The sequence below is a fragment of the Macaca thibetana genome, chromosome 1 (genome assembly GCF_024542745.1).
Source record: "Macaca thibetana thibetana isolate TM-01 chromosome 1, ASM2454274v1, whole genome shotgun sequence".
NCBI lineage: Eukaryota > Metazoa > Chordata > Mammalia > Primates > Cercopithecidae > Macaca > Macaca thibetana.
In genome coordinates, this window is record NC_065578.1 from 207,192,983 (window position 1) to 207,214,382 (window position 21,400).

General features: G+C 35.9%; 1 protein-coding gene and 1 pseudogene across 2 annotated transcripts in view; one reads left to right on the plus strand and one right to left on the minus strand.

The window, feature by feature from the left end:
• LYST (lysosomal trafficking regulator) overlaps positions 1-21,400 on the minus strand; it is a 198,057-nt gene that overhangs the window by 50,480 nt on the left and 126,177 nt on the right. Inside the window, exons 32-40 of the mRNA XM_050770460.1 lie at positions 14,543-14,719; positions 13,892-13,968; positions 13,565-13,753; positions 11,114-11,259; positions 10,929-11,025; positions 9,859-9,920; positions 8,337-8,392; positions 4,256-4,408; positions 877-1,121 (exon numbers count right to left, since the gene is read on the minus strand). Of these exons, the coding sequence (XP_050626417.1) occupies positions 877-1,121; positions 4,256-4,408; positions 8,337-8,392; positions 9,859-9,920; positions 10,929-11,025; positions 11,114-11,259; positions 13,565-13,753; positions 13,892-13,968; positions 14,543-14,719 (1,202 nt within the window). The remainder of the gene's footprint in view (positions 1-876; positions 1,122-4,255; positions 4,409-8,336; positions 8,393-9,858; positions 9,921-10,928; positions 11,026-11,113; positions 11,260-13,564; positions 13,754-13,891; positions 13,969-14,542; positions 14,720-21,400) is intronic.
• LOC126942502 (L-lactate dehydrogenase A chain-like) lies at positions 16,553-19,185 on the plus strand (annotated as a pseudogene). The gene has a single exon (XR_007721577.1). The product of XR_007721577.1 is annotated as an L-lactate dehydrogenase A chain-like (transcript).

Genomic DNA, 21,400 nt, shown 5'->3' on the forward strand with positions numbered 1-21,400 from the left:
GTTGATTTCCCATTCTCTCATTTCTTCTAAATTTATTAGAAGAAAACAGACAAGGTGAGCCTTGGATGTTTTGTTGTGTCAGAAAGCAAGGAAACTAATATGGTCTTGTCAAAAAGACTCAGAAATTGGCCAGGCGTGATGGCTCACACCTGTAATCCCAGCACTTTGGGAGGCTGAGATGGGTGGATCACCTGAGATCAGGAGTGCGAGACCAGCGTGGCCAACATGGTGAAACCCTGTCTCTACTAAAAATACAAAAATTAGTTGGGCGTGGTGGCACGTGCCTGTAGTCCCAGCTATGTGGCAGGCTGAGGCAGGAGAATCGCTTGAACCCAGGAGGCAGAGGTTGCAGTGAGCCAAGATCGTGCCACTGCACTCTAGCCTGGTGACAGAGCAAGACACTGTCTCAAAAAAAAAAAAAAAAAGGCGATTCTAGGTATATGTTCAGACATATAGCAACCAAACATGATAATGGACCTGATTCAAGAAAACCAACTATAAAAAACTATCTTTGAGAGAATCAGGGGACATTTGGAAATGGACTAGATATTAGATGATATCATGGAATTACTGTCAATTTTCTTACATGTGATAATAGCACTGTGGTTAAGGTGTTCTATTTTTTAAAAAGATGCATACTGCAGAACAAAGAAGTGACATAACAAGATGTCTGTGATTTGCCTTAAATAAGAAAAAAAGATAATGTAAGTTTGGCAAAAATCTTCATAATTCACAACTGTTGAACTGGGGTGATAGGTATTTGGGTTCTTATATAATTCTTCTATTCTATGCATGTTTGAAATTTTTCCTAATAAAAACTTTAATAAAGAAATACAACATATGAATAGATGAACCCTAAAGGTTCTTTTAACTTACCTGTATATCAACGGATCATTGAGGTCAAGTGTCTCACTAATATAGTCAGCAAGTATAAATGGGAACACAGGATACTGCATGAGATCATTGAAGGATCGGCCAGCATGTTTGTTTAAGTGAGTCAAATATTCAAAATTAGTAATTTGTCCAGTATACCATAAATTTGTCAGAGCAGTGATGTTACCATATTCCAGAAGATTAGGGAGGTTATTTGTGAGTATATTGTGGTATACATCATCACGAACCTAAAAGGGAAGTAGAAAAAAAAACCCAGATATTATTTTTAGTCTTATAGGCACTTTTCTGCAAAGAATCCATGACATTATAGACATGTTACAAATCTCATGTCCTTCAAGAAATTATTTTTTTCTCAGTAACATTAATGGGTAGAAAACTGAGATTCAAGTCCAGGTCATCCTCCAAAGGCTGGGCTCTTCACCACTATGCTTTGCTGTTGGAGAAATATGTTAATAAAAAACTTCTAAGAAAAAGTTTGTATAGAAAAGTCACATAAGACACTAAAAAAAAAAAATAAGGAAAAAAGAAGAGTCTCATTCTAAATAAATGCAATATGGTATAGTAGAAACAGCATGGTCTTCTGAATTGGACAGATCTGGTCTATTTACCTGCTAACCTTCAGTGCTACAGTTACCATGTCTATAATATGGGAGTGATAATATTTCTCTCATAAGAATTAAATAAAGTAGCCTATGTAAATAGGATATTTGATTTTCACTACTGATTGAAAACATAAACTCTTTTTTAGAGATTCACAATAGTTTTGTCACAGAAGAAGGGTATTGGTTCTTTTAAAGCAATTAAATAATGATTGCTAATAAATGAAAAAAACAGACAAGACAACTTTGCTAAAAACAGATATGAAATACCCATTCTAAGCAGGCATATGCTTCAAACATAGGAAGAAGAGCCACAGATATGGATAATGAGAGTGTGAACTTAATGAGGAAATGTACTGGTAGTTATGGAACAGGCAAAACCACAGAAAGTAGACCATCCTAAACCTGTAGCCTAAATCTGAAGGTTGCCAATTGTTGATGCTAAGGTCCACAGAAGGGAATTTATGACAGACTATAAGCCAAGCCCTGGAAGGAAAAGGAGGCATTCATTTATTCAACAAATATGAACTGAATACCTACATACCAGTAGTGTTCAAAATTCTGAAGAACTGGAACTTAACAAAGCAAAGACTTGGCATTCTACTGGGGAGAGGCAGAAAATGCTGGATGCTAATACATTCTATGGAGAAAAACAGACCAAAGTAAAGGAGGTAAGGGATGCTTGGTGGAGAGGGAGGGGTGGTTATTTTATAGAGTCAGGGAGGGTCTCTCTGATAGGAAGATATTTGATCAGGAAACTTGAAAAAGTGACAAAGCAAATCATTTGGATTTCTAAGGAGAAAAACATTCCAGGCAACAGTGAATGCAAAGTCCCCAAGGCACTGGTGTGCCTGACATTCAAGGCATGGATGGAGGAAACAGTGAGGGAGAGAATGGTAGACAATGATGTCAGAGAGGTAACAAGGTATGAGATTATCCAGGGCTTTATCAGGTTATTGGAAGGACGATGCCTTCAAGTGAATGTGACATGAAAGTGACTGAAGGACTCTGAGCAGAGAAAATATATGGTCCAACATACTTTAGCTGCTGTGTTGAGAACAATCTGAAGGGGGGCTAAGGGGCTTTCTATAAAGGAGAGCAGAGAAATGGTAGTGAAGGGACTGGAGGTCAAGAAAGGGTTTGTCAAAGTCATTGTAGCTGAAAGTCACTACAGCAATGAGCAAGGTTTTTCTTTTTTGTTTTTGTTTGTTTGTTTTGTTTTGTTTTGTTTTTTTGTGATGGAGTCTCACTCTGTTGCCCAGGCTGGAGTGTAATGGCATGATTTTGGCTCACTGCAACCTCCGCCTCCCAGGTTCAAGTGATTCTCCTGCCCCGGCCTCCCAAGTAGCTGGGACTACAGGCATGTGCCACCGTGCCCCGCTAATTTTTGTATTTTTAGTAGAGATGGGGGTTTCACCATGTTGCCCAGGCTGGTCTTGAACTCCTGACCTCATGATCTGACTGCCTCGGCCTCCCAAAACAAAATGCTGGAATTACAGGCATGAGCCACTGTGCCTGGCCCTGAGCAAGTGTAAACTACTTCATTTCGGTCATTTTGGGGAATCGAAATTTAACACAATTTTGGAGGTCAAAAATAATCATATAACCAAGGCTTTACTTTAATTAGAACTAAGAAATATGGCAATTTTTATTGGATTTCAGAAACAGTATGGATGCAGGAAAGCCAGTTAGGAGGCTATTGTAAATGATTCTGGCAAGAAATGATGGTGGCTTAAACCAGGATGGTAGCAGTGGAAGCAGTCAGACTCTGGATGTATTCTGACGACAGAGCCAACAGGACCTATTAATAGAGTGTATGCAGGGGATGAGAGAAGAACAAGAGTCTTGGATAATCTCAAGAGTTTTGGCCCGGGCACTGGAAAGATGGAGTTGTCATTTACTGAGATAGAGAAAACTGGAAGGAAATTTTGGGGGGAAGATTAGAAGTTCAGTTTTGTACAGGTTAAGCTTGAGATGCAAATTAGTGACTTCTAAATGGAGACACCAGTCGGGAGTTAAATTAGTGTGGCATTCAGGAGAGGTTTGGGTACTGACATAAATTTGTAAATTGTTAGAATACAGATGGTATTTTAAAGTCGTAAGACTGGATGAGAAGACAAGAGGTCTGAAGAATGAGCCCTGCAACACACCAAGGAGGTGTCTGCAACCAAGACTGAGAAGCAATGGCTGGGGTAAGATATAAGAACTAAGAGAAAATGGTAACCCAGAAGCCCAGGGAGGAAGGTTTTATTTAAGGAGAGAAAAATCAGCTGGGTCAAACACTGCTGATAGGTCAAGTAAAATGGGGACAAAGAAAGATTACGACATTAGGGGTTTAGCAACATAGAGGTTACCGATGACCCTGACGAGAGTGGTGAGAAGAAAGTCTGCCTGAAGCATTTCAAAAGAAAACTGGAGGCGGCAAGCATATGCAACTTTCCCCAACAGGTTTTCTATAAAGGAGAGCAGAGAAATGGTGGCCGACAGGATTAGAGGTCAAGAGAGTTTGTCAAAGATGGACTCCGCTACAGCACTGAGCAAGTTTAAATTACTCCTTTCAGTCATTTGGGGGAATCAGAATTTACCTCATTTTGGAGGTAAAAGACAATCCTCATATAACAAAGGCTTCACTTTAATCAGGACTAAGAAATATGGCAATTTTTATTCAATTTCAGTAAACCTTCATGTAATCAGTATGAGCATAGTTACATTGGCCCATGAGCACTTAAACAATATATATCAATTAATGAGGGTGAATTTACCTTGGTGTTATCAAATGCCAACAGGAGTGTTCTGCCATTTGTTAGAAAGATTTCTACAGCATTATCTCTCAATTGCCACCAACGCTTGTGAACTTCTTTAATTTCTTCATATGTCCAGGAAAATGATGCTGGTTCTAACTCTCCCTGAAGGCTCTAAGACAAAGAAATAGGCAAAAATATTTGTTTTGCCAGAAATATAAATAATTAATTTTAATTTTAGATTTTAAAAAGCATCAAAACATAACAGAAAATCTTTTTGTGGCAGATAGCAGATAAGATTACCTGAAAACTCTCCCAATGCAAACACCTCAAAATGTTTGATAAAATTTAGAAATTAAAAAAAATTAATAGGCTTTATTTTTTAGACTAGTTTTAGGTTTACAGAAAATTGAGCAGATAATACAGAATTTCCATGTATCCTCCCCTCCCTTGGCCCTGCACTCACAGTTTCTCTATTATTAAATCTTGCATTTGGTATGGGACATAAATTACAATTGATGAACCAATATTGCTACCATTTTTCTTACATAAAGTACACAGTTTATAGTGGGTTCACTCTTTGTGTTGTACATTCCATGGGCTTTGACAAATGTATAATGACATGTATCCACCATCACGATATCATACAAAATAGCTCTATTGCCTCCTTGGGACTCCACCCACTCATCCCTCGTTTCCTCTCCCCAACCTCTGGCAACCACTAATTTATTTACTGTCCCTATAGAGTTTTGCGCCTTTTCCATAATGTCATATAGTTCAAATCATACAGTAGATAGCCTTTTCAGGTTGGCTTCTTTTACTAAGCAAATATCCTTTTAAATACATAGCTGAGCTTGCAAGAAAACAAGGGAAATGACATCCCCAGGGTCGAAAATATAGAGGAACTGGAAAATCAGCACTAAGCAGGGAGTGATACTCTGGTTGCTCTGTTGTATATGTCTGCATACACATGCATGTATGCACATACCCCAGTTTCAGAAATGAACTGATGTAGGTTCACAGCAACTTGAGGACAGAAGATGAGGCCCTGGCCCCCTAGAATCGGGGTGTGGAATTGAGATTGCTTCAGAAAGCTAAAACCTAGGAAGGGATGCCTAATGAAAGATTAGACAAACAAATGTGCGCATCAATAAAGGGGAATAGGCCGGGCGCAGTGGCTCATGCCTATAATCGCAGCACTTTGGGAGGCTCAGGCAGACAGATCACTTGAGGTCAGAAGTTCAAGACCATCTTGGCCAACATGGTGAAATCCCATCTCTACTAAAAATGCAAAAATTAGTCGGGAGTGGTGACAGGCACCTGTAGTTCCAGCTACTCAGGAGGCTGAGGCAGGAGAATCACTTGAACCCAGGAGACGGAGGTTTTGGTGAGCCGAAATCACGCCACTGCACTCCAACCTGGGTGACAGAGTGAGACTCTGTCTTAAAAAAATAAAAATAAAAATAATGAAAATAAAGGGGAATAACCAGGACGCAAGCTTGTCTCTTTTGGCCTGGAACCTAGAGAACAGAAAAAAAGCCTTTCTCTGAGAATTCATAATTGTGGGCCTGCCATCATATAGATTTAGGGTAAATCCACATCTGGATGGCCTGAAAACGCCCGAGCTTTGAAACAGTTCTCATGCTTCCAAGTCATCCAGCAAAGGGAAAGCGGAATCTCTGGAGGAGCATTCCTAGAACTAATGGGGCATTTCTGCAAATAAAGCCCCACCGAATGTAAGCTGACAGATCAACACATACCAAATAGATACATTCCCCTGCTAGGTGGTCAACAGAAGAAAAGAAGATGAGAAAACAATCACTGGAAGGTTGAATCTGCTTAAGAGTATTAATCCTAGTGTACTCAGACAAATCCCCACATTCTGAAATGAAGAGGTAGGGACCACAGGGCCTACACATCCTGCCATCACTAGGTCCCTCCCAAAGTACAAAATCAAGAAAAACTTTTTTAAAAGTGCATCTAAGTCTTTGTAACTGAATACATAAGTTATGTATTCAGTTACAATTAAGTCATGCTTTTAATAGTGAAATAATGAAAGAAGTTTCTACTAAAGTTTAAAACTAGCTAGAATTTATCTCCTCATATCAACCTGCATCCTAGTTTTCTTTTTTTTTAATCAGTTTTTTTTCCTTTTTAAAAAATTTCACTTACTTACTCTTCTGTGTTGACTAACAGGAAGCTCACAGCAAATTTAGGACTCAATTGCCAAGAAATATTTTATCCCAGGCTCTTTAACTTTCCAAAACCTTAATTTTTTTTTAGATTCAAATTATCCTACTCGATGTGTGTTTTACTATTGTTCTTGGTCCAAAATAATTTTTATAAGTAAAAGCAGGGAATATATCAAGAATAAAATAAGACATCTTAATGAAAATGTAATATTTTCATACTTAAAACTGAATTCCTCCTTTGTTTAGTTTCAACATTCATTCAACATATATTAATAACCATCTATGCACAAGGTACTCTGCTAAGTGCTCTGCATGAAATAAATCTGTATAGGTCAAAAAGGGGCATGAAATATTTGTACACACATTTGCATACACAATGCAAGATACGAAATGTTATATAAGAAGAACCAACACTACAAAAGTAGAACCAACACTACAAAAGTACATAGGAAGGAAGGATTTTTCTGTCTATTAAGAATAATAATTATCATTTTTAGATTTTTTAAAAAAATTTTCCTCTTTATTTAATCATAAGATACATTTATAACATGCAAGTTAACTTAAAATTAAATGGTGTCATCCCAGACCAAGTATTTGTGAATGTATCCTCAAGCACTGAAAATAAACCAACATATTCAACAGGTGGACTCAGACTCTTCTGTCACCTCACGTCAAATGGAGTTAAACACAAATTGAGCAGAATTTTTAAGGTGAAAAACTGTCATCTTTTGGACACACAAAAAAGTTGTCTCATACATCAACTATTACATTCCTTGGCTGATAAAAGGATACATCTTAAAAATTAACATAACTATATTTTACTATCTGGGACAAACCCTGTGGTAATTGCTATATAAGTCAGAAAAGAATGCTGTTCATATATCTGACTACTTTAAATATGTTCATGTTTTTTTTACATTATTTATTTTATAACCAAACCTCATGTTTTCACTCATTACTTTCTTTTTTTTTTTTTGAGACGGAGTCTTGCTCTGTTGCCCAGGCTGGAGTGCAGTGGCATGATCTCGGCTCACTGCAACCTCTGCCTCCCGGGTTCAAGCAATTCTCCTGCCTCAGCCTCCTGAGTAGCTAGGATTATAGTTGCTGCCACCACACTCGACTAATTTTTTTGTATTTTTAGTAGAGATGGGGTTTCACCATGTTGGCCAGGCTAGTCTCAAACTCCTGACCTCAGGTGATCCACTTGCCTCAGCTTCCCAAAATGCTAGGATTACAGGCGTGAGCCACTGTGCCTGGCCTAATTTATTTAAAATAAAATATATATTGATAATTAAACCACACATAATCTCATTTAGTATATCCTTAGGAATTCCTGGCTTTAGAACTTCTCTGAAACAAAAAGCTTATTTCTATTACAGGAATCTCAAAAAATATTTTAATGGCATAAAAGATAATTCAAATAAAAGGTTTATTATACAAAAAATATAAGAATCTTTATTTTCTGATTAATACCAGTCTGTCTAGAATAATAACAATTATCATTAAGCTATGTGAATATCAGAATTACTTAAGTTATTCAATTATTTAATATTTTTCCTTTCTTTCTGAAGGCAAAGGTACTTGATAGTGAACTGGGAGTGGCAAGGAGTACATATTTGTTGCAACAGAGGATAGTAATAAGAAGAAAAGAACATAAATTGATATAATAGGAGCATTTAGAATATGACTTACGTTAACTGCTATGAGACTTGGGCCATGAGCCAGAGGAGATGGCGCAGTCTTCTTTTTAAAATTATATTTTACAAAATGTTTGGAACTCAGACCAATCTATACATAGAGTGACAAATAATTAACTCTAATAGCTCTTCCTTCTCTCTAGTTATACTGAATTGATACAGTTTTGGAATCTGTCTAGATTTATGTAAATACAGACTTAAGCTTCTACTCACCGAACTTTCAACTGTATCGGAAGCATTATCTTCCACAAAATACATTCCACATTTACCTGAAGAAAGTAATTGGATATAAGGGTTTAAAAATGTATGTGCACACTACCATTCATGGTTTAATGCATGGTCTCTGGAGTCCTTTGGTCTGAATTTGAGTCTCACTACCTAGACACAGTTCCCAGCACTCAATAAATATTTTTGAATAGTATCCATGAAGTCCTGGGCAAGTTGCTTTACCTCTTTGTGTCTTAATTTCTTTATTTAAAAAAAAAAAGTTTGCAGGGAGCTCTATTTCACTGAGCTACTATGGGAATCAAATTAGAATATATGCAAACTGCTTATGTGCTCAGTGTTAAATAAATGTTGGCTATTTATTATTACCATTACTCTTACATTACAAGGATATTGATTTGCTTTATTTTGTTACACACTAATTGAAGTCAAGTGGTAAACCAAATTATCTAGCAAAAGGGAAATCCTTAATTATTTTGCAGACTGAGACACTCAATAGGGTAGAGTAGGCCCTAAACATAGCCCGCAACTTTTTCCTGTTTCGTAAGCTGGCTGTTGCTAACCCACGTCCCTACATCGCGTTTTAAAATATTGGGAACTTCTCTGAAGTTCTGCCCCCTGCATGCTCATCACCCTTGAGTACTGAGTGGACTCTGAACTAGTGGCATGGCTAGCTCAGAGAAGGGTACTGCCTCCATCCTTGTGAAGGTGGGGCTCAGTCCCACCAGGCTTGAAGCTCCACATCTTGGACCTTGGAGGCTGTAGCTTACAACATTCATTCTCAAATTTTAAGGTACATCAAATCACTGGAGGGCTCATCAGAACATAGACTGCTGGGTCCCACCCTCAGAATTTTAGATGCATCAAGTCTGGACTGAGGCGTGAGAATGTGCAATTCTAAGAAGCTCCCATGAGATGCTGATGCTACTAATTCAGAGTTCTCACACTTTGAGAACCTAGCCTACAGCATACAAATTGGTTCTTTAAGGGAATAGAGGCCAAGTGGTATAACTGTTTTCCTTCATACTTTGAGAATAAAATTTCCAACCAAATATAACTATATAGGTATCCATGGACTAACAATCTTGGCCTTTCTCTCAGAAGTACAATAGAGAATATAAATTATGAACAATCTTAAAGTAGACATATTTCTTATGGACAGTTATATCTAATAAAATAGTAGGTAAGTATACCAATAATTTTTCACTTTAAAAAATCTAAACTGGCATATAATAAAAGAAATGGCTAAATATAAAATTGCATATTCATGAAGAAATTTAATTTTATAAAAATTAAAATGCTATTCATGTGCTTTTCAGAACATAAGATATCATTTCTACACATTCATGAGTCATATGCAATCACATATAATGTTAAGACAAACTAGCCTATATGATACTACAGAAAGTTTATCCAATTTAATGGTATGGTGTCAAAAAAACACTTTAAATAATCTAAGAATAAATAAGGCAGGGTGAATATGTGCAAAATTCTTCAAAATTTGACTTACCTAGTAACAATTCACCAGCTGTCTCTCTAGATGGTGCAACACTGATACATCTTCGATTTATTCTGTCAAAACATATTTAAAATTACTATGACTAAATGCTTTGACCAATTTCAGAGAGTATATGCTTTATTTTACCTAGTAAAAGATTTCTGCAAAGCAGACTAGATAGAGCTCCAATAGCATGAGGTATCTTGTTGAAACCCACATGAAAATATTAGCTCCTTTTTTAACATTCTAGTTGAAGAGAAATGACTGAAACACCTAGAAAAGGCTAATAATCCCTATAACCTGTAGACAGAATATATAAATTAAGTTATTTAAAAGATATATCAATATTTTATATTTTCTAGTAAATAAGCAAACATTGTTTCACACCTCTGATACTTCAAATACATTTTTTTAAAAAAACCTAGTATTCTAGGAAAAACAGGATTTGGAATCAGAAAGTTCCTTTGTGTTTTTAGCCAATTTTCTTCTTTGCATCTCAGTTTTTTATCTATGAAATCGGTATAACAACCACAATGAGAATATTATCAATAGTTAATATATAATAACATACTTAATACTCAACAATGCTATGGTACCTATTATTATTTCTTCATTTAATAGATGAGGTAACTGAGACAGACAGGTTAAGTAATTTGCCTAAGATTAAAGAGCTAGTAAGAGCAGGAACTGGAATCCGAACCTTTAATCACTACATTATATCGCCTCTTGATGATACCACCGGCAGCTCTATCTACTTTACAGAGATGTTAAACAGTCAATTACAAAATATGTGTGTGTGTGTGTACATGTATATGTGTGTGTCTGTATGTGTGTGTGTATGTGTATATATATATGTATACTAACAAGGGCCAGAACATGATGACTGAAATCCCATGAACCCTTGCTATCAGAAATGTCATTTCCTTTTAGATTTTGGCCATATAACCTTGTCCTCCCTTGAGCCTTTCCTGTTTAGGATTTTTCTGAAAATGATGGCATTATCTAAAATAAATATTACATAAACACTACAATAAACTGTCGTATATTCATGAAAGAGTGAAGGTCTATGGATTTAAAATTACCTTATAGATTCACTTGCAGCTTTGTCTTTGACAGTAGAAGAGAAAGAAGAATGAGTTTTGTCTTCAAATAGGTAAGAGAGTGGTGGTTTGACAACATCTGTTGAGGAGAAAAGTAAACATTATCTTTATCTAATGACCATAGTTCTCTGCTATATTTATATGTTGAGTTAAGAAGCCACTATTACCTTCTGATTTTTGTCTATCCCTAAGGAGATACTTATTTGGAATAGTTAAATAACATCTCTGTAAACGTCTCCTCTCTCGATTTGGTCCTTCTGTTGGATCCAACTGCCATGAAGTTGGATAGTAGATGGGGTCATACCATACTGCTCTGCAAGTAAAAAGATTAAAGGGTGTTTTAAGTGATCATTCAGGACTTGTAGCTATAAAAAAATCATTACAGAGATTGAATAAGTCACAACTGATCTGCTCATTTTAAAACTCCAAATATTTATACATTTGATCAGGGAATGCATATACAAGCACAAGTAATAAAATCTAAGTGTCTTTTTGCTCCTGAATCCCAGTCTCCCAGTTCCTCGCCTGAAGGCAAGATCTGCTTCCAGTTTCTTTCAACTATTAAATTTTTAAAAAGATATATAATGACTACTATGAACACTTTAGTAATACAACATGCTGCATTTAATATGGTTAGATAAAATTTTTTTTCCAAATTAATTTTTAACATTTCCCATTTTGCCTACTTTTTTTTTTTTTTTTTTTTTGAGACAGAGTCTGGCTCTGTCACCCAGGCTGGAGTGCAGTGGCACAATCTCGGCTCAGTGTAACTTCTGCCTCTTAGGCTCAAGTGATTCTCCTGCCTCAGCCTCCCAAGTAGCTGGGATTACAGGCTCCCACCATGCCCGGCTAATTTTTGTATTCTTTTAGTAGAGATGGGGTTTCATCATGTTGGCCAGGCTTGTCTCAAACTCCTAGCCTCAAGTGATCCACCCACCTGGGCCTCCCAAAGTGTTGGGATTATAGGCATGAGCCACCTCACCTGGCCTCATTTTGCCTACTCTCTAATGAAACAAATAAAATCAGTTTCTTTCTGTGGTATGAATCACATTTTAAAAAAGATTTTAAAATAAATTTATATCTTAGATGAAATAAGACAGGAAAAACATATTAAATACAATTTTAGAAATAAATAAGAGAAAAAAACCACCCTTATTCATATCCTAAACATACCAAAATACTGGTAGTGGTTGTTGTCTTTTTTTAAAAAACACGCATCTGTTTTTAATGTGTAGTTATGATCATTATGATCATTTTTCTATAATTTGCCTTATTTTACAGAAACAGTATTATCTTTATATCATTATTCTGAATGGCTGCCCAATATGAAGGCAGATGCACTGTAATGTATTTAACCATATTACTGCTAATATATAACTTGTTTCTAATTCATTCACTAGCATAAATAATGCAGAGATGGAAACTTTTATTTTCTTTTTCTTTTTCTTTTTTGACAGGGTCTCACTCTGTTGCCCAAGCCAAGGTGCAGTGGCATGTTCATGGCTCACTGTGGCCTTGAACTCCTGGGCTCAAGTGATCCTCCTGCCTCAGCCTCCCAAAGTCCTAGGCTACAGGTGTGAGCCACTGTGCCTGGCCTGCCTTCCATATTTTGAATATTTTCCTTAGGACAGAATCACTAAAATAGGATAACTGAAGCTAGAAGTAAAACGTTTTTAGGATTACTAATATATATTGTCAAAATGTACAATGCCACCAAAGTTCTGAGTAAGGACAGCTAATACCCTGCTGTGAATATTAGCAGCCAAAATTTTTTTTAACATAGAAAGTAAAATGTGGTATCTAAAGGTTCTAGAAAACCAAATTAGCCTCTAGCAATATTGAATATTTTCCCATGTGTTTAGTAACTCAGTTTGTCGTATGTGAGGAATGTGTTCATGCCTTTTGCTCATTCAAACTTCTGGGATCATAATATTTTACTTTAGAATCTATATACGTTTTTCAAACAATAAAAATAACTCTTTATTTGCTGAAAATATATTTCCAGGCTTTTTTGTTGTTGTTATGTTTGTTAAACACACTGGAAAAAATTAAGGTTAAAATCTATTGATTTATTTGCAGTTTCTTCTAGAAAGTCATCTATCCTTCAAAGAGCTGACAAATATCCTACTATCTTCTACTTTATAAACTTTTTGAGTAATTCTTTTAACCATTTGGAATTTACTTTAGTGTCTAATATTTAGTGTATTTTAGTACACCAAAGTCACATGAATCAGTTATCTTAACCAAATTTGGAGAATAATACCCAATTTCCCTCTTTTTGTTATTTGTAATACATATTTTAAATTAGTTAGAAAAATATATTTTTCTCAATCATCCTGTTTCAGTGATTTCTCTATTCTTTTACAAAGACCGTATTTTTAAATTAAGCCAATTTTACCATCTAGACAAGCTAATGAGTCTCTCATTACTTTTCTTCCCCAGAATTAAAAAAAACTCGTATGATTATTCTTTAAGATGAAAAAAAATCACAAATGATTAAACAAAAAAAGTTTAATGAAATGATTTTATGAGTCTGAATTCTGGAATACAAATTCAGTTTAACATCAATCTCTTACATCTTCATGGAAGACAATTTTAACCGTCCTCCCGCAGCTTACCTATCATGTGTCAGTTGCTGAATAAGTTCCTGCCAGTGTCTGCTGGCACTCAAATCTACTTTATACATTCCTCTAATATGCTGGATCACCTTTTTTCTCTCAATTCCTTGGGAGAGAGACACTGCCTGGGTGATATCTGCAGCTATTTTAGATATATCCTTTGATTTTGAATCCAGACGCTGAAAGAGACTAAACAAATAATAAGATTGTCCATAGTTAAGAATACATGGAACGTATTTATCAAAACATGATACTTTAAAACTAAAAGTATATGTGAAATCTAATAGATTCCTAAAAGACATGCCTTTGGAACATACAAAATCTTACCTTTGTTGATTATTATTAACCGTTTTCTGCCAAGTAGCTTTATTCACTCCTTCTTCAGTTTCATATTTCTTTTGTTCCTAAAATATTTAGATAATATACTATATAAAATTTATTATTTCTCACCTAACATTGGCACAGAGCCCAACAAACTCATTTTAAAACCCAGTTAACAAAGGAAAAACGATTGTCCCTAGGAGACCAGAATATTAAAATAAATGAACCATCTAAACAATGTTATAATGTTATAATTCTGTGTCTATACAATTTAGGTCACATAAATTAGAGTAGAATGGTTAACCAGGGTTGCCAAACCTGATGAGTTTACATAGTCGCTTGCCTCCTTACTCTGCTTTTTCATTAAAAACCTCTAACTCAAGGTATGTTTCAGCTTGCTTGTCACTTTAAAAGTCTTCCCTTCACTGAAGGCTAATGATAATGGATACTGATGACCACAGAGAACAAAGTGCTCCTTAAAATAAGCCTATTTTTCTTCTCTCATAGAAAAAAGCAATACAGTATATAGGAAAAATAAAATAAAATAATCACTTCAAGTTCATCATCAATGATACTCTGTTCTTAAAAAAGTAATGTCAATCATTCTTTATCTATGATGGAATCTCCTAAGAAAGTACTATGGTTTCATTGACTCACCTCTTTGATCATTTTAATAAGGTCTGCTTTTGTTGATGCACTGGGAGGGATGCACTTGTGACCACATAACTTCAAAGCATTCATAAGTAGCTCTGCTGTGTCTAGCTCTTCTTCAGTCAATTCATCTTGGTGATTATGTATCAACTCTGACAAATACAAAACTAACTTGGCTCCATGCTTTAAAAAAAGTAATAATTTTTTAGTCATTTAGAATTTTAATTCTTACATTTAAATTACTTAATAGTAATTAAATTATATTGCTAGATTTATTTGGTTGCATCTGATTTGAATAAAGCACCTACAAAAGACATTCTGAGGATAATTACAGAAATCTGATTACGCACTGAATATCTGATGACAGAGGATTAATGCTAATTTTGTTAGATGTTAACAATGTTATGGTTACATAGGAAAATATTTTAAAAAAAGAATTTAGAGGTAAAATATCATAATTTCCATATATATGTTAAAATAGTTCAGAAAAAGTAGAAATGATGTCAATATAATAAAAATAGTAACTGTTAAATTTAGGTGATCGTTCCATGGTATTTATTATACTATTCTTTCTACTCTCTGTATGTTTGAAATTTTTTCTTATAAACTATATTTTAAAAAGCAATCAAGCTAGCCAGCTAGCTTTTGGGGAAAGAATTTTGGAAAGGACTTGCTAAAGGAATACAGGAAATAAAGTGGGATAAAGGAAAATAATTTTTAGTTTTTCTCACAGAAAAACTGAACTAGAAGGGAAAGCTTCCTTTAGACCTTAAAACTTATTTACTCTTCTTCCTTTGATTTCTGCTTAGTAGAAGAGAAGTTGGTGAAATTTCTAGAACTAAAACCTATCTTAGCTTGTAAGCATTCACTACTCCCTAGGACAAAAGGTGAAAAACTCTCAAACTGGTGAGATCTACGCAGACAGTTCTATATGTATATCCATGGAAGCGTTGTTTTAGCCAATCTTTTATTAACAGGCCCTAAAACCAAAATTTACAGTGTTACTTAAGATAATGACAATTGTCCTTTGCAGCACAAACCGAAACCAAATGTCGATTCGTGACTTTTTAAGTGGCCCTTACATGCTGTAGCTATTACACCTGACTCTAATGTGTACAGCATGTATTATTTAGACAATAATTTTGTCAACAAGTTAACATATATGTTTTACTTTAAAAATAAGCACTGACACGAATATCGCTGTATTTAGTTTTATGACATTTTTAACTGTGAATAGTATTAAATGTCAGAAAATGGATCTGGAAATGATTACATTTTGGGTGATATTTAAATTATCATGCTGAATCATATCATGTCATTTCCCAAAAACAAAAGATGAACATATGCAATAGTGAAAATAGCACAGCTCATTTTAATGCAACATTTTAAATTAGTCAGAGACAGCTGCTACCTGACCAAAAGAGAAAAATGAACAGAAGCTCTGTGAGTAAAAGGCCCAAAGAGTTGGCAAATAAATAAAAATGGTAAACGACTGGAAGATTTTCCTAAGTGTGTCTTAAAAGTAATGTTCTTGATATAACTTTAAAAATATTTCAGTTTAGCATTCAGTGACACTCTAAAATTATCTTGAAAAACTATCCGAAATGTTTTTATTCATTGTGAATATCTAAAGAAACACATGATTTTCTTAAACACTGAAGTTGTTCCTAATCTCTCATTTTAATACCCTCTGATCACTTACGATGATCATTTCAGGGACTATAAAAGTGGTCATTTTTTGGGAACAGATACCAAAAAAATCTTATTTTCGGCCCTTAAAAAACTGATTTAAGGAACTGAATCTGTTAAACATGAATCCTTAGAAAATAATAAAGTGCTAAAATATGTAAAATATTTCTTTTCAAAGAAGATTCTAATAAGGAAGAGTTCTGAGTGGACTACAGAAAGGGAGAAAGGTTTTGAAGAAGATATAGAGTGGTCTGGGTCATGGCCAAATGAAAGGATAGAATAGGGATATGGATAGACAAAGGAGAGAAAGGTGTTCTGTGCTGGTGGACAATATGAATAAAACAGCATGACAGTAAAAATAAACAGGATGTGAAGAGGTTGCAAGACACAAAGATATGATTATCTTGAAAAGAAGAGGGTCAGCAGGCTGGAGTGTTAATCAGAATCAAGTTGCGATGGCAGAAAAGAAGCCTGGGGCTTAAAAAACCCAGGCAGATTCCAAATGAAATACAAATTAAATGTATGCAGCTGTGAAAAGGCATAAAGAAGATCACTCTACACTACTATGTAATAATGATCTCTAGGATATATTAAGTGAAGAAAGTAAGGTGCAGAAGAGTGTGTATACTTTGCTATCTTTCTTTGTGTTATGAAGTAGGGGAGAGAATATTTACATGTGTAAATACATGTATACATAGATTTGCCTGTATCTTCAACAGAAAAAAAAGTCAGTTACCTACACAGAGTGGGAAAGAATATGAGGAGAAGAAAGGGATAAAAGCTAGAACCTCTCTGAATGTGCTGTTTCACAACGTTGCTTTTAGAACCATGTAGACATTTCACGATTAAAAACAAAATTAAGCAAACAAACAAAACCCCAAAGGAATCCCAAAAAACTATAAAACAAACTGGAAAAAAAAGCCTGTCTACCTACCTACCTAATTGGTTGAAATTGGCAGCCTGACCAAATAAACTATTTAAGTGCTTTTATAATACAGTATTTTCACTGTATATAACCATAACAGTATGCTAGGAACAAAAAGAACCACAAAGACATCTTCAACTGCACTCAGCAGGATTGTTATTAGTGATCATGTTGGTCATCTTATTTTGAAAATGTTATATATGTAGAAAGACAAAGCAAATAGGTGATTATGTTAATATTAGGAACCAAGATATCAACATTAATAAGAAATACAAATAAAAAAATCCAAGAAAAAGTGAAAGCATCAGTATAAACTCATGACTTCTTCGTCTTTCTAAAAAAATACATATTTCCTAGCTTTGTCCACTAAAAAGCCTGAGAAGAAACAACAACCCAGTAGAAATAAACATACGTAGTCCTTAGATTTGTAGTCTCTAAATGCTATCATCTCCTTAAAAGGAAATAAGGCCTTCTTGGGAGGGAAGTTGGGTTCTAGGTTTGGGGAAGGAATTGTATAAGGTGGGCCTGGGACATTCTTCTGTGCCAGAAAACAAGAAGTTTAATCATATTAACTTGTTAAAATGAAAAAGGCCATGTCGACTCAACAACTTGAATCTACAGAGGTGTTAATTTTAATATCAAACCAAATAATGATTGCAAAAGACTAAAACACATAACATTTATTTTAAAATACCTGAGTTCCTAATGATACTCCAAAAATAAAAACAAATACAAAAATTAGAGGCCACTAGGGGCATGAACTCATCATTCTAAAAATTAATAAACAGGGAAGGAAACAGCATTTATCCTGCCTTTCCTTGACTGACTGTACTTAAAGGCAGCCAAGGTGCTGGAGCCGCTGCCCAAGAGTCCGAATCTCACTGCCACGTGCCCGGACACCTGCTGGACATGCATTCCCGATTCCTTTTGTTTCCAAGTCCAATATGGAAACTCTCGAGGATCAGCCGATTCATAATCTTCTAAAGGAAGAACAGATTCCCCAGAATAAGATTACCATTGTTGGGGTTGATGCTGTTGGCACAGCTTTTGCCATCAGTATCTTAATGAAGGACTTGGCAGGTGTACTTGCTCTTGTTGATGTCATGGAAGACAAATTGAAGGGCGAGATGATGGATCTCCAACATGGCAGCCTTTTCCTTAGAACATCAAAAGTTGTCTCTGGCAAAGACTATATGTAACTGCAAACTCCAAGTTGGTCATTATCACAGCTGAGGCACATCAGCAAGAGGGAGAAAGCCGTTTTAATTTGGTCCAATGTAATGTGAACTTCTTTAAATTCATCATTCCTAATGCTGTAAAATACAGCCTGAACTGCAAGTTGCTTATTGTTTCAAATCCAGTGGATATCTTTGACCTATTGTGGTTTGGAATATAAGTGGCTTTCCCAAAAACCGTGTTATTGGAAGTGGCTGCAATCTCGGCTCAGCCCAATTCCGTTACCCAATGCAGGAAAGGCTGGGAGTTCACCCATTAAGCTGTCATGGGTAGGGTCCTTGGGGAACATGGAGATTCTAGCGTGCCTGTATGGAGCGGAGTGAATGTTACTGGTGTCTCCCTCAAGACTCTGCACCCAGATTTAGGGACTGATATAGATAAGGAACAGTGGAAAGAGGTTCACAAGCAGGTGGCTGAGAGTGCTTACAAGGTGATCAAACTCAAAGGCTACCCATCGTGGGCCACTGGACTCTCTGTGGCAGATTTGGCAGACAGTATAATGAAGAATCTTGGGTGGGTGCACCCAATTTCCACCATGATTAAGGGTCTCTATGGAATAAAGGATGATGTCTTCCTTAGTGTTCCTTGCATCTTGGGACAGAACAGAATCTCAGACCCTGTGAAGGTGACTCTGACTCCTAAGGGGCCGTTTGAAGAAGAGTGCAGTTCCACTTTGGGGGATACAAAAAGAGCTGCAATTTTAAAGTCTTCTGATGGCATACCATTTCACTGTCTAGGCTACAACAGGATTTTAGTTGGAGGTTGTGCATATTGTCCTTTTTATCTGATCTGTGATTAAAGCAGTAATGTTAAGATGGACTGGGAAAAACGTCAGTTCCTAAAGTTAGAAATAGGAATGGTTTGTAAAATCCTACAGCTATATTCTGTAGGTACTATATCCTGTGGGTAGCTATATCCTATAGTACCATCCTGTAGGCTGGATGGTACTAATCTTGTGTAGTCCTAAACTGGTTGGTGTGAAATAGTTCTGCCACCTCTGAGGCACCACTGCCAACGCTGCACATGCTGCAGTTGCCCCTTGAGCCAGATGGATGTTTACCACGTGTTATATAAATAACTTCCTGGCTCCTTCACTGAACATGCCTGGTCCAACATTTTTTCCCAATCAGTCACATTCTGGATCCAGTGTATAAATCCAATATTGCATGTATGGTGCATAATTGTTCCAAACAATCTTATTTTGTGAACTAAATATATCAGTAGTGTACATTATCGTATTATGTAAAGAGATCTACATATAAACAATGCAACCAACTATCCAAGTGTCATACTAACTAAAACCCACAATAAATCTTGTACAGTGAAAAAAAAAGAAAAAAAAAGGTAGCCAAATAGTTGACAAGGGAAAGTTCTTCCCTATAGAAAAGTCAGAGCTTATAGATGTTGATGGAATGAGAGGCTTAGAGATATCACTATTTTGTAACTCTAATGAAAAAGTGGATCTTGGCAATTATCAGTGGTTGCTAAAACTATTAGGTTAAAGACAATATCCTCAGTCTTCGTGGGTGAATAAACAACTGGCCTTGGTGATGAAATAGATTGAGAGAGAGAAGAAAAAGTCAACGACAACAACAGTTAAAATTTTCAAGCTGAAATTCAATAATGATTGACAGACATGAAGTAGTGGGAAGACATGACAGACATGAAGTAGTGGGGAAGGGAAGATGGTATGAGAAAAAGTGGACTGTTAACACTGAGGTTGAATTTTGATGGATAGCAACTTTGCTGAGTATAAAGGAAAGAAAAAAACACCATTTCAAATTCTCCACAGAAGGAAAATACAGGCTAAATATGCTTCTGTCTTGGGAAAAGGAAGACAGTGCCCTCAGTGTACTTGAAAGTGTGTTAATACTGGAAAAATCACCTAAAAGTATCCCTTCCAATAGTTTTGACTCCTAATATGAGTTTTCCATGTATTAAAAGGGGATACCTATCCTTTTTAATATACCCTCTCTCATCTCTATTGAGGTATAACTTACATATAATAAAGCATACATATATTAAGTGTTTCTATGAGTTTTGACAATTGCATACATCCATTTAACCACTACTCAAAATAAGATCTTATTTTTATCACCCCAGAAAGTTCCCTTAAACCTCTTTCCAGTCAATTCCCTTTCTCACCATCCCCCTTCCACAGAGACAACTACTGTCCTGAATTCTATCATCATATCTTGGTTTTGCTTGTTCTTTCAGATGAACAGAATCACAGATTGTACTCCTTTGTGTTTGGCTATCTCTTTCCCCGCTCAGTGTTCCTGAGATTCATCCATAATGGTAGGTGTATCAGTAGTCTGTTCCTTTTTAAAGCTGTATAATAGTCTATACAGTGCTGTAGAATAGTCTATATAGATTTCTCTCTACAGGTATAAAGAAATCACAATTTGTACATTCTTCTGTTGGTGAGCGTTTGAATATTTCTAGTTTTTGGTTATTATGAAAAAAGGCTGCCATGGATATTCTTAAACAAGTCTTTCAATGAATATATGCTTTAATTTCTCTTTTAGGTAAATATCTAAAAATGGAGTAACATGGTCACAAGTTAAATATGTTTAGGCCGGGCGTGGTGGCTCAAGCCTGTAATCCCAGCACTTTGGGAGGCTGAGACAGGCGGATCACGAGGTCAGGAGATGGAGACCATCCTGGCTAACTCGGTGAAATCCCATCTCTACTAAAAAATACAAAAAACTAGCCGGGCGAGGTGGCAGGCGCCTGTAGTCCCAGCTACTCAGGAGGCTGAGGCAGGAGAATGGCGTAAACCCGGGAGGCGGAGCTTGCAGTGAGCTGAGATCCGGCCACTGCAGCCTGGGTGACAGAGCGAGACTGTCTCAAAATAAATAAATAAATAAATAAATATATATATATATATATATATGTTTAATTTTATAAGAAACTGTTAAACAGCCCTCCAATATGGTTTAATGTACCTTTTAAACTTTCCAACTACCACTCTTGAAGTGGTAAACTTTATACACTCTGAAATTCTTTTAGGT